Raw genomic sequence first — 13,202 nt, forward strand, 5'->3', positions numbered from 1 at the left:
CTAGTGACCTGAAACTTAGACAAAATAACACAAAAACACGTCAGAATTTATTTGCTAACCCATTATAAGACAAACTTTCCTTTGTTGCCCATCAACAAATCAAGACAAACTATAAACAGCAAATGTTACTATTTTGATAAAATTTCATTTTTCAACCAGGGAAATTTTAGACTTATTTTCCATTTTAGGAAACATAAGGTTTAAAACAAAAACAAAAACTTCATGTTATTTAACTGAAGTTCAGCAAAATCAAAACTAATGCATTTCTCTAGCTTGTCATTCAAAGCCGTTTCTGGGTTAAGAAAAGAGTATTTAAACATTTAGTCTATAAAAAAAGAAACATGATTTTGCGTTATTTCTAAATCTGAGTTGCTTGTCTTTTAGTCACCTGCTTAACATATTAACTTAACATATTTTAACTAAAATATGGGTATATAATATGTCTCAACCCTCTAATGTCACTGAAATTATATTTGGAAATTTTAAGTAGTTCTGATTATTGAAATAATATCTACATAGCTGGGAGATTTTGGCAATTTAAATATTTCCCTATAAATTAGCTTTTATAATGATAGTTTATCCATGAACTCAGGAAATGAGACTCTACGGGGAAGAGCAGAGTCCTGTCCCCATATCTTGCTAATTCAGGCCTACGAACATCTTAAATTGTTACACCTGTAAGCTGCCTTTTCACCACCGTGCTGCACCACCTAGACAGTGCCTGGTATACTGCAGACCTTAAACAACCGTTGGATTTATTTCTTGCATAAAATAAATAATTTTTAAAACTTTAGACATATTTTAACAGCTAACGGCTATCTGCTTTTTAAAAGACTCTTAACAGCTAAAAAGTTAAGACAAAGATTTTTAAAGAGTGTGAATATTTCCATCTGTTTTCATAGGCCAACACATCTGAGAGATGTACCAAAGCAAGTTTTGTAAGTAATAAACAGGTCAACTTTGCAAATAAAAGAAATAAATTGCTGAAACATATATTCATCTTTAGTTGGAATGTACTTACTTTCTCTAACAGGTAAGGTCTACAAAGTAGCTTGATACAAAAAATTTAAGGTGACTCTCCCCATTATGACAATTATTGAGTAGATGATTAGCAAGGTAGTAATAAAGAAAAGTTAAAAGCATATTATAAAATATATTTACCAGACTAGTACAATTTACTACTGTAAATATTTAAAATACAATTAATATATAACATATTTTAAGGCAATTTAAGAATTCTTAGATTTAAATTTAATTTTAAAAGAATTTTACTTACTTGTTTGCACCTAAAAAGTAACTACTTTGGTGTCCTTGTCCATATTCTAGTTGTAGATCCTAATAGTACAGAATAAAATATTCAGCAAAATAGTAGTGTATCACAAATCATTATACACTAACGCATATTGTTTTTAAAAGAGAAACCCCAGACTTCAAATAAATCTGTATTGCTATATGTTCTTAAAAAGAAAGCAAGGTAGGACTTCCAACAATAAAAGATTTCAGAAGTTTGTAGTCCTAATTTATATATTTTATTATTTAAGGTACCAAAATTTTCCTGGGAACTTGTTTGAACACTATAGGCAAGTTTCATTTATGGTTATTGCTACTGTAATTAACATTTGTAAAAATCAGTTTTTGGAATGAAAAAAGCTGAAATAAGGTATTTATGCTCAAGCTATAATGAAGCAAAAATGATTACAGAAGAGAACAAGCAACAAAAATTCTTGGTTTGACTTTGTATATAAAATCTGCAATAATTATGTATATATACACATTCACATATTTCTACTACTGCTTCATGCAGGTAATAATTTTTTAAAGGTTAAAAAGAAGGTGGTCTTTTAAAGTAAATTATATATGTGAAATTGCACAAGATTAGAAACTAAATTTAAGGACTTTTAATATTTTTTTAAAGAGTAAAGTAGCAAAACTTCAAACGAATATTATTAAGGCAGTTCTTCAACTATTTAAACATTTCCACTGAATGCTGCAGGTTGTAGAGTTAAGAACTGAAATTTAAAGGAACTAACAATCTATGTGCTCGACTCAAATGCCTTGAGGAAAAAAAATGATTTCCAACAACCACGGAAAGTACAGTTTCCTTTTCTCCCACTGTGTTTCAAGCACTGTTTTAATGATTAAGGGGGAATATTTAACATTTTAAATGAATTTTACTTTCATTAGAATATAGTGTACTTAAAGCGCTATCTAGTTTTACAAGATACTGCCAGATGCACAATGAGGACTTAATGCAAAAGTTACCTTCTTGGAGCAGCCTTCCAAGACTGTCCAGGAAGATAGGTGTAACCTTAGCGACTCCATGGCATTTAACACATAGTTCTCCTCTAGCATTTACACTTTTAATTAACTTATTTACAAGTTTATAAAAATAGTAACCAGGCTATAAGCTCCTCAAACAAAGGAAAATTGTTAAATCCATCTTTTTTTCCCTACAGCCTAGGGTCTAGCATCATTCCTGGCACACACTAATTAGGCCCTAAAAAAATGCGTGTTCAAATGCCATTTGTTTATTTTACTGTAAACAGATAACTAACACTTCAGCCTCATTAAGATACACATAGATAATTATAGATCACACAAATACCAAGCCTAGAAATATGAGACTTCTAAGCAATACATCACATTTAAGTGAAAAGTTAAAAGCCAAAAGCCTGGTTTAGACAAGGCTCAAATTTGTCTTCTTCAATAATTGTGTTCTTCCATGCATAATAATATATGTTCTTACCAGTGACAGAAGAGATAACACATCATAAACAAAAAAGATTAGTGAACTGTCACACTGGTATCACATAATATTATAATGAAAAAGGACACCTGTCCTCTTTAATTTGTAATGATATATCTTAATAGGATGAAATTGCTATTATCGTAAGACTGCCACACAATTATTATGCTGCAGTATTTAAGTGGTCATGACTTTATATAGGAGACTTTAAGCTTTGGTATTTAGTAAAGAAAAGTACTAATCTCAACGAATACCTTTCTGAACTCAACTTCATTTTCTTCAGCTACGCATAACTGGGCCCTTCTACCGGACCAGCAACCTCTTTAGCCAATATAATCTCTTAAGCCTTTAATCAAATGACAGCTTTCAAAAGCGTAATTTGTGCAGAGTGGCCATGGCTTGTGTTATATAAATATAGATATGTCCTAAGAATAGCGAGCTCATCTGCTACATGACAATTACCAGGTTGATGATAATAATTAAAAAAAAATCAACTGATATATTTAGGAAGGTAAGAGAAGAATCTGAAATAACTAATGAAATATTTTAATAGAAAATGGACTGTAAGTTCACATACAGAATAACATTCAGGATGGGGAGAAGTTGCTGACAGATCCAGGTCTGATGATTAAATGTGGCATGTGTTAAGCCCTATCAGGAAAGCTAAAATTGAAAGGGTTTCATTCTTTATTAATTCCTTCTCCGTAAATCAAGTTATGTTTCAGCATCCACTGGGAAAAAAAACAACAGAAAACCCATGTGCTAGGCATGTCATCAAGGAAAAGGATTGCACTAAGTCCTTCTAATAAGTAGTTAATCTCATTTAATTCAACTATTATTTACTAAGCACTTATTATATGGCAGGAATTCAGACAGCAAATCAGACAAGAAAAATGAGAATAAATAAAAAGCAAAGGAAGAAAAGGGAAACTTGGGCAAAGTTAGTAGTCATTTACGTATCTTTAGGGTAGTCTAAGAAAGACTGATCTAAAATGCTTTCCAAAGGGACTTGGAAGCTATTCTGTAACAGAAAAATGCTACCAAAGTTATGCTTGGAAAAGCACTCAAAAGAACCCTATAAAATGATGGTAAAACATGGCCATTCTTTATAAGCTAAATAAGAATACATTTGAACATGCCAGGATAGACATAAAAAATTTCGTAGCATAAATCAGGCATCAACTTATTAATGAATGACAGTGTTTAACTACACAAAGTCAAAGCAGTAACAACATGGATGAAAACATGCAGTAGCCCAGTATAGATTCAAACTGAACACTCAGCAAAAAATTTAAGATGGTCAACCTAAGCCCAATTAAAATATCTTTTGGGGTCAGAAAGTCCTAACTTCAGTGTTTTAATGAATAGAGGAGTACTTCTGAACTCGGATAGAGCCTCTAAGAAGACATGGTCCCAGCAAGAGCTGAAAAAGAACAGAGGATGTGGCATGGAACACTGGAAAAGGAAAATACATGACCAAGAAAATCTTATTATTGTTTTTTTTTAAAACCCATCTGGAGATTACAAAGTCTATCTATACCTGATGAGAAAACAGCAGGAAGTCAAAAGAATTGTTACAGTTGGCTACAAAAACACAAAAGAAAAAATACTTTAACAATATGTTTTAACCAAGAAAAAAGAGAATAGCAGAATTTTTTTTTCTCATCAAAAAAATGAGAAAATATGGCACACGAGTAAGGTGTTAGGAGACACCTTTTAATGTGGTAGATAATTTACAGAAGTAAAAAGGAACTAAACCCTCGATAATTCTTATTTCTTAAAAAGAAAAGCAAGTAGGGTCAGAACACTAACTGAACAAGCAGTGTTCTGACTAATAAAAGCAGAAGACTTAAGGGGACTCAAAGTGAATAAACATAACTTTTGTATAGCAAGGTTGGAAATGAGTATCAGCAGGTTAGTTTTTTTTTTCTTTTTTAATTTTACTGAAGTACAGTTGAAGCATGTTGGTTTTGATACTCTAGAAAATGTCTTGCAGTTGTGCAATTATGAAGTGAGTTTTCCCTAGAAATTGCTTCATATATAATACGTAAGAAAAGTGACCATACAACATAAATTTTATAGTAAGTAATAGTTTAACAGATTTAAAATTAACAAAGTTGATGTTTCTTTTCCAGAATAAATTTAACTTTATTTATAGACTTTATTCAATTCTGACCTAATTCAGGGGTAATCTTGTAGTACTTCTGTTATGGGTACTGATAATGATAAATTGGGTATATCTTTTGGACATGTTTTTAATTATAACCTAAATATTTTATTCTTACTTTTTCAGGTATACTATAAGTTTCTTCAGAGCAATGATTATGTTACTACTTATGTTTCTCCACAGCAATTAACATAGTGTCTTACATATACAGTTGACCCTGGAACAACATGGGTTTAAACTGTATGAATCCACTTATATGCTGATTTTTTTCAATAAATACATACTACAATATCACGTGATCTGCTGTTGGTTGAATCCAAAGATGCAGTCACAGGAAGGCCAACTATAAAGTTATACTCGGATTTTCAACTGCTGGTGTCCCTAATCCCCTTGTTGTTTAAGGGTCAACTGTTCTTACCTTTCAATATATTCTTCACTGGTATATGGGCCAAAATGCCTAGTAGAACTAGGAAAATTAGAAAAAATTAGCAGCAGCTGAACAGATGTGTAATACCTTTTAACGTAAAGACAGCATCTTCTAGATTGGCTATATCCATTCTTATGGTTATGGGCAAAACTCTTATTATTATGGAATTTTGCTGAGTTTTTTCTTTGCTTTTTTAACTCAGGCATCTTTCAAAATTTAAAGACCTTTCTACTCACTAACAATGTTAAAATTCAAGCTCTGTTACTCTGGTTTCATATATTATGATTGCCTGATTTTAAAAAAACCATTTACTATAGTAATGATTCTAAATTCATTTACAAAAATCATAAGATGAATACCCTTGGCACTTAAAACAATCAGAAAGCATTGATGACATGGAAGTTTTAGGCAGCAAGGTCTTTAAGGGGTAAATGTTTCTTTTTGGTCCCAAAAGATTTAGGGCTGTCATCTTGGTGCCAATTGTCTACTAAGATGACAGCCAGACATTTTGGGTCCATCAGGTTTCTAGTGGCCAGCAGTAAGTATTTAAGAGTTGAAATCCTGTTCACAGTGCTAAGGTTTTAGAACTATGAAAGTAGGAGACTGAAATAATTATGGACACTTCACATCAAAAAACAGAAACACTAATTTGAAAAGACACATGCACTTCAATGTTCATAGAAGCACTATTTACAATAGCCAAGACATGGAAGCAACTCAGGTGCCCATCAACAGAAGATGTGGTATATACATACAGTGGAATATTACTCAACCATAAAAAGAATGTAACATTGCCATTTCCGGCAGTGTGGATGGGCCTAGAGAATATTATGCTTAGTGATATAAATCAGACAAAGACAAATATCATATGACATCACTTATATGTAGAATCTAAAAAATAATACAAATGAATCTATTTATAAAACAGAAACAGACTCACAAACACAGAAAATAAACTTATGCTTACCAAAAGGGAGAGGGAAGGGGGAGAGAAAAGTTAGGAGTATGGGATTAACAGATACAAACTACTGCACATAAAATAGATAAGCAAAAAGGATTTGCTATATAGCACAGGGAATTATACCCAATATCTTATAATAACCTATAATGGAACATAATCTTAAAAAAAAAACCTGAATCACTATGCTATACATTTGAAACTAATGGAATACTGTAAATCAACTATACTTCAATAATATACACATACGCACACACCAGAAAATAACAAGCATCAAAGAGGATGTGGAGAAATTGGAACCCTTGTGCATTGCTGGTGGGAACTGTAAAATGATGCAGCAGCTATGGAAAACAGTATGGCATTCCCCCCAAAATCAAGCATAGAATTATCATATGATCCAGCAATTCCCCTTCTAGTTATATACCCAAAAGAACTAAAAGCAGAAACTTGACAGATACTTGTATATCTAGGTTCACAGATGCATTATTCACAATAGTGTCCGTTGATGGATGAATGGATAAACAACATGTGGTTATACATATAATGAAATATTATTCAGGCTTAAGAAATTTTGACACATGCTACAACATGGATAAATCTTGAAGATGTTATGACATTATGCCAAGAGAAGTGAGCCAGTCACTTACATTATTTGTCACAAAACGACAAATAATGTATGATTCCACTTACATGAGGTACCTAGAGCATAGAAAAATTCAGAGACAGAAAATAGAATGGCAGAATGGGAGTTATTGTATAATGGGTAATGAGTTGCAGCATGAGAAGATGAAAACGTTCTGGAGATCAACAGTGGTGATGGTTGCACAACGATATGAATGTACTTAATGCCACTGGACTGTACACTGAAAAATGGTTACAATGGTAAATTTGATGTTATGCATACTTTACTACAATAAAAAAATAACTATGGAACATATATGTTGATTAAAAAGAGAGAGAGCATGAGCACAAGACCAGTATGAGTGGGAAAAAAATATTGACATTGTTGGGTAGAGGCAATAGTGGTTTAGGTTGGAATTGTTGAGCCAGGGTGCTTAGGTCAAATCCCAGCTCCACTATTACTTAGTTGGGTGATTAAAGTCGATTTCAGCTTCTATGCACTTTAAACCCCTTATTTGTAAAACAAGGATTATAATTTAACATATTTAAAGTGTTTAGAATATAAAGCCTGGTTTAAAAAAACTTCTAGGTAAGTGTTAGCTTTTATCATTAAAAGTGGGCTTTTTAAGGTTGATTTTATAAATAGTAGGATCTGACAAATATTTCATTCATCCCTCTTCTGCCAGAACTATCCACAAGTTAATTGTCCCTAAAGCCCTTCTCTGTCACAAGACTCCCTTGTCAGCGGCTCCCTCTATCATAAGAAACTACTGATTATGTAAGGGGTGTGGGAGGTAGTTCTAGGGAACAGACCCATGATAACTCACTCAAGTTACTAGGCTAGTTACACACAGGGTAGAGAAAAGAATATTTGTAACTCTAAAAGTAGTATATTTCTGGTTTTGGTGTTGTATTTTCCTGGAGAATATTAATACCTAAAACAGTCAATTTAAACTTTTGATTCTGTGGTCTTTTATTCCCACAACAAATGTCACTATTGTCATTCTAGCCTACATATGCCTGATCCTGAAGAAATTTTCAGTCCAGAAATCACTGGCAGTGCTGTCTTCCGGCACTGCACCTCACTTGTCCCCTCACATGGTTAATTCTGGCCTCATGCTTTCTGGCCTCTGTGGGCCATTTATTGACTCTTCTAGTGTTCCAACTGCTTCTTCCCACCTCCAGCGTTGGTTCTACCTTTGACTGCAAAACAGGCATCACCCCTGTGGTGACTAATTTTCTGTACTTTCTTTCTTCAGACCTAACTGGGGAACACATGCAATCTCATGGTTTCATCTATCATTTCCTCTTTGATGACTTCAATCTTCCTTTTCTGAGCTAATCCCATAATTCTAGTAGTAGTGTGACCATTCCATTATTTCAGCTCTTTATCTGCCGTCTCTCAGAACTGTGCCAATGACTGTTCCCACGTTAATTCCCATGACACTTAGTAGTCAACTGTCCATTATTTTCCTGGAAAATATATAATGGTTCCTATACAACACTGGAATCAGTCTTTTAGTCCCTCCCAGAAGGCAGATGAACCATATTAACCCAAAAGCCTTCCTCCTTCTTTGACTTCCATACCTATTATATGTTAGCCTTTCCTCATCAATAGTCACCACCAGAAAAAATTTTGGCAGTGCACTGTACATTTTGTTGCATGGCTAAGAGTTTATATATACAAGTATTTTCCACTGATCCAAGACTGCAACTTTCCTAAAAGAGAAATTATGTCTAAAATCTCTTTTATGTTCTACAAATGTTACTGGGCATAGATATAGGAATTTATATAAAGAATCATTTCAACTAACCAGAATTGAAAGAGGTATGTCATTAAGGCAGAAAGGAAGGAAAGAGAAGGAAAATTCGATTGAAAAAGTAGAAAAGTGGAATCTAGGGGTAAATATGGAGGCAACTTGGGGCCCTGGCCAGCTACAGAACTAGAAAAAACTATTTAATAGCAACTATTAAAAGTACTATTTAATATTTACTAGGGTTAATTGCCCATCTTTTCTTACCTAATGGTAAGATAGCCTTAATATTTATAACTTCAGGGAGTTTTTATAACCCAAATTTTGGCCTGAGAAAACTGGATACTTCATAATGCTACAAAGTTAAATTTCATCTGAGACTGATTTCACTGCTAATCAGGGGTAAATTATTTTTTAAAATTATATATATTTTATTTTTGTAATATATGGATATGTATATATATGGATGGTTTCTAGTTCACTAAAACAAGTCACATTATTCAAACGGGACATTTTTATAGGGAAATGTAATTTCTAAAGAAAAAAATCCATATCTGAGTGAGAAAACAAAGTGTTCTTATAAAAAAGAAAAAACTTTTTGTTGTAACGTTATAATATATTCGAGTAAACATGTTTATTTAACGTGTAGAAAAAATTGCTATCATCCTTTATATATGGTAGGTTGCTAACTGGCAGGGACTTATAAAACAATGCTTAAACTGGTTCATTAAAACTGGACCAAATGTTTGATTAGAAAACCCTGAAAGCAATTAAGACTAAAACAACGCTGACAAAAGAAAATCAGAAGATGAGAAATACCAGATTAGATCTTGCAGTGTAGTATATTTCTTCTGAACTGTCCAAAAAATCATCACTGTCGGGCTGTTTAGCAGAGACCAAGAAACCCAAGTTATTTACACTTAGACTAAAAGCCACAAATTCACAACGGGAAACTCACAAGTGAAGTAAGTCCTGCTAACATAACTTTATTAAGGTAAATGCAAAGTCAAATCAGATTAAGGAGCTTCTAAAAAAGCAACAGTGCAACAACTTTGCTCTATAATACAGTTACTAAATTAGTACAGAATTTAAATACATGCAATGGTAAGTTAAAAAGAGAAGCAGAAAATAACAATCGGCATTTATAAACATCATGATTATGTTTTCTTCTAAACCTTCTCCATCTTCTACATAAAGGTCAGGCTTATGTATTATAACACGATCATTTTAAGAATTTTTCTTTAGCATTCCTTTCCTCCATGCTGGTATACTGAATTAGAGCAACTCCTTAAGTTAAAAGGCTAAAGACTCCCTTTGTATGCCTTTAGTCAAGTGGGTTAAAATAAGCATTAAGTTTAAGAAGAAAGTTCCCACTTCAATCCTGAGCACTCATTAAGTTACTTTCTTCTCATTATTAAGCAGAAAAGGGAAAAAAATGAAACATATAATCTGGAGCTTTGGTTAAGTAATTTCATTAGGATTCATTCTGTTCATTTTTTAAGTCTCATTTTTTATTCTTCCATAGAATATTAACATCTCAAATGTTTGTACAGCATTTTGCTTCTGAGACTGCACCTAATATTTTATCATATATCTGGAAAGGAGTATATAAAAAATTAACAAAAGAGAATCATGAAAAGAATGTTTTAGCAATCTTTAAATAAACGATAAATTTAATCTGCTCTGTACACCTAGTCTCTCCTGAGTCTCAGTTGCTCCAAAGAGATTGGATTCTGTCCTGATATTTAGAAAAGGTGGTTTGCACTCTTAAAAAACTGCCCACAAATTTAATGAGAAGATATGCTATTACTGGCCCAACACTGTAGTTTAAAATTGTGGCATTTATCCTAATAAATATATACGTAAAAAGCCCCTCAAAAACTGCAAAGCAAAAAAAAAAGGGCTAGCATTAAGAACATTTAATCAGCGAATGGTAAAACTAGTAAGTTTCTCCTAAAATAATTTTGAAAATATTCAATTTCAGCAACACAGATTTATTTATTCCAAATTTTAGAATGTTACCTTTTTATTTCCCCAAATGCTTTGAAAATATTAATAACTAGCTTTTGTAGTCAGTACCAACATATCACAAAGACTAATGAAAACATTTACTTTCAGTGTTAAGATTCCAAGACTACACTACTTACAAGTTCATGATGTGGTTCTGTCTCCTTCCTTAAGGGTGGATCAAACTTTACTTGGCCAACTAAAAGAGAAAAAAAGTAAAGCCTTCATCTGTTTCCACATTTTTAATGATATAATAATTTAAAAAGTTACTCCCATAGCAAAACCTATTTAATTTTACCATCTACCATAGACTGATCACAATCCAAAGATTTAAATAAAGAATCTGCTAGCTGGAAAAAACCCAAGAAAGTCTAAGCTGTTAAAGCTTAATCTAATAATCCTAGGCCTTTTCTGTAGTTAAAAAAAAAAGATGATTAACAAAATTACGTGTACGTTACAGTCAGGATCTAAGGTGCTACTTCATTGTGACCCAGCATAAAATACAGACAATCTTAACTCAGTACTTCGGTATACAGACAGCAATTCAGGCAGAGTTATTTCTGGAAGCCAGCCTGCAAGATGGTCTCTAATGAGTCCTGCCTCCTGGTGTTCATAAACTTGTGTACTTCCTTCCCACTTCCCTCGGGTGGTCTATGTGACCAGACGAAACCGGCAGAATGATGGCGTATAACGTCAGAGATAAGGCTTCTGTCTTGGGCTCTCTCTACTGGATCACTTGCTCTGGAGGAAGTCACGCTGTGAGCAGCCCCAAGGAGAGGCTACACTGCCAGGAACTGAAGCCTTGGGCTAACAGCTCCGTGAGTAACCTTGGAAGCAAATCCTCCACCTCAGTTAAGCCCTCGGCAGACTGCAGCCCCAGCTGACACCCTGATTGTCATGACAGACCCTGAGGCAGAACCACCCAAGCTAGGTTGTCCTGGACTCCTGACCCTTAGAATATGTGTGAGATAATAAAGGTTTATTGTTTTAAGCTGCTAAATTTTGGGGTAATTTGTTATACAACAATAACTAACTACACTTCTGCAGCTGAAGTATAAACTAAATACTAGAGCCAACATAAATATGACTGTACTACATTCACCTTTCCCCCTGCTATTCTAATTTAATGAACGTTTCACTACCTTGACCTTTAATTTCTGTATCTCATTATCATTGTCATTATCTGCTTTTATAACCTGCGTACAGCATTCAAGACCACTGAGATAAAAGCAGAGGCACAAATATAAAGCATTAAAAAGAAGAAAAACAGACAGTCACAAATAATATCACTGCTTAACTAGTAAGAGCTCAGCCAAAACAGCAATTCTCAATCAAGGCAGGGAAGTGAGTGAGATTTAAAAGTACAATGATTTTATAACTGTTTTGATTTTAGCTTAGTATGTATGGTTTACTGTGAACGTTAATGCCAAATAAAGGAGACCATGAGATTTGAATATTTAGCAATAGGAGGCACAAGTAAAAAAGGTTGAGAAACGCAGCCCTACAAGATCCCCAGTTGTGGGTGAGGAAGTATGTACACGCTTTATAGCTGTTATGCACTAGATATCAAATTCTGGCCTTTAGAGATAAGTAGGCTGTTCAATAATGGGTTCCTCATACCTGTTCACATATGATCACACATCAAAGATTACAAAATAGATTTTAGTAAGGTATTAAAGCGTATTTTATATATATACACACACACACACAAACACACACACATATATATACATATATCACGTTGACAGAGGCCCTACTGAACAACTCTCACCTAAACTTGTCATCAAATGGCAAAATTAAATCTGTAATAAAATTACATGAGGACAGTTTCATGCATTATCTGCCTTGTGTTATCATCACATGTGAACATGCCTGTTTCCACCAGACTGCATAATCACTAAGTACAGGGGTGCAGGGATGCTGTCTTAGATTTTCATTTTTATTATTATTACTATTATTTTTTGGCTGTGTTGAGTCTTTGTTGCTGCACGTGGGCTTTCTCTAGTTGCGGCGAGCAGGGGCTACTCTTCACTGCGGTGCGCGGGCTTCTCATTGTGGTGGCTTCTCTTGTTGTGGAGCATGGGCTCTAGGCTTGTGGGCTTCAGTAGTTGTGGCTTGCGGGCTCTAGAGCACAGGCTCAGTAGTTGTGGCACATGGGTTTAGTTGCTCTGTGGCATGTAGGATCTTCCCGGACCAGGGCTTGAACCCCTGTCCCCTGCATCGGCAGGTGGATTCTTAACCACTGCGCCACCAGGGAAGTCCCTAGACTAACTTTCATAGCAAGGACAGAACCCCAACTGTAGCAGGTATTCAATACCCCTGTACTCTGTGGGAACACTTTTCCAGAGACAGGAGCCCATACAGCGAAGTCCCTACGGAGATTCATTCTTCATGCCTTACACTGGTATCGCTCTTCTGTTCTCTCCAAATTCCCTAAAGTTATGATAAGTTTCTGCCACAGGACATTCCAACTACTGTTCAAATAATCGCTGGGCAATCATCTCAGGCTACAGTGCTATTTA

General features: G+C 34.2%; 1 protein-coding gene across 2 annotated transcripts in view; it reads right to left on the reverse strand.

Annotated features, from left to right (window-relative positions):
• Positions 1 to 13,202, reverse strand: part of MAP4K3 (mitogen-activated protein kinase kinase kinase kinase 3) — a 194,259-nt gene that overhangs the window by 39,569 nt on the left and 141,488 nt on the right. Inside the window, exons 14-16 of one of the 2 annotated variants that reach the window (XM_060117941.1) lie at positions 10,821 to 10,879; positions 9,493 to 9,555; positions 1,277 to 1,335 (exon numbers count right to left, since the gene is read on the reverse strand). In XM_060117941.1, the coding sequence (XP_059973924.1) occupies positions 1,277 to 1,335; positions 9,493 to 9,555; positions 10,821 to 10,879 (181 nt within the window). The remainder of the gene's footprint in view (positions 1 to 1,276; positions 1,336 to 9,492; positions 9,556 to 10,820; positions 10,880 to 13,202) is intronic. The other variant, XM_060117942.1, reaches the window with a different exon arrangement.

Source organism: Mesoplodon densirostris, chromosome 14, assembly GCF_025265405.1.
Source record: "Mesoplodon densirostris isolate mMesDen1 chromosome 14, mMesDen1 primary haplotype, whole genome shotgun sequence".
Classification (NCBI taxonomy): Eukaryota; Metazoa; Chordata; class Mammalia; order Artiodactyla; family Ziphiidae; genus Mesoplodon; species Mesoplodon densirostris.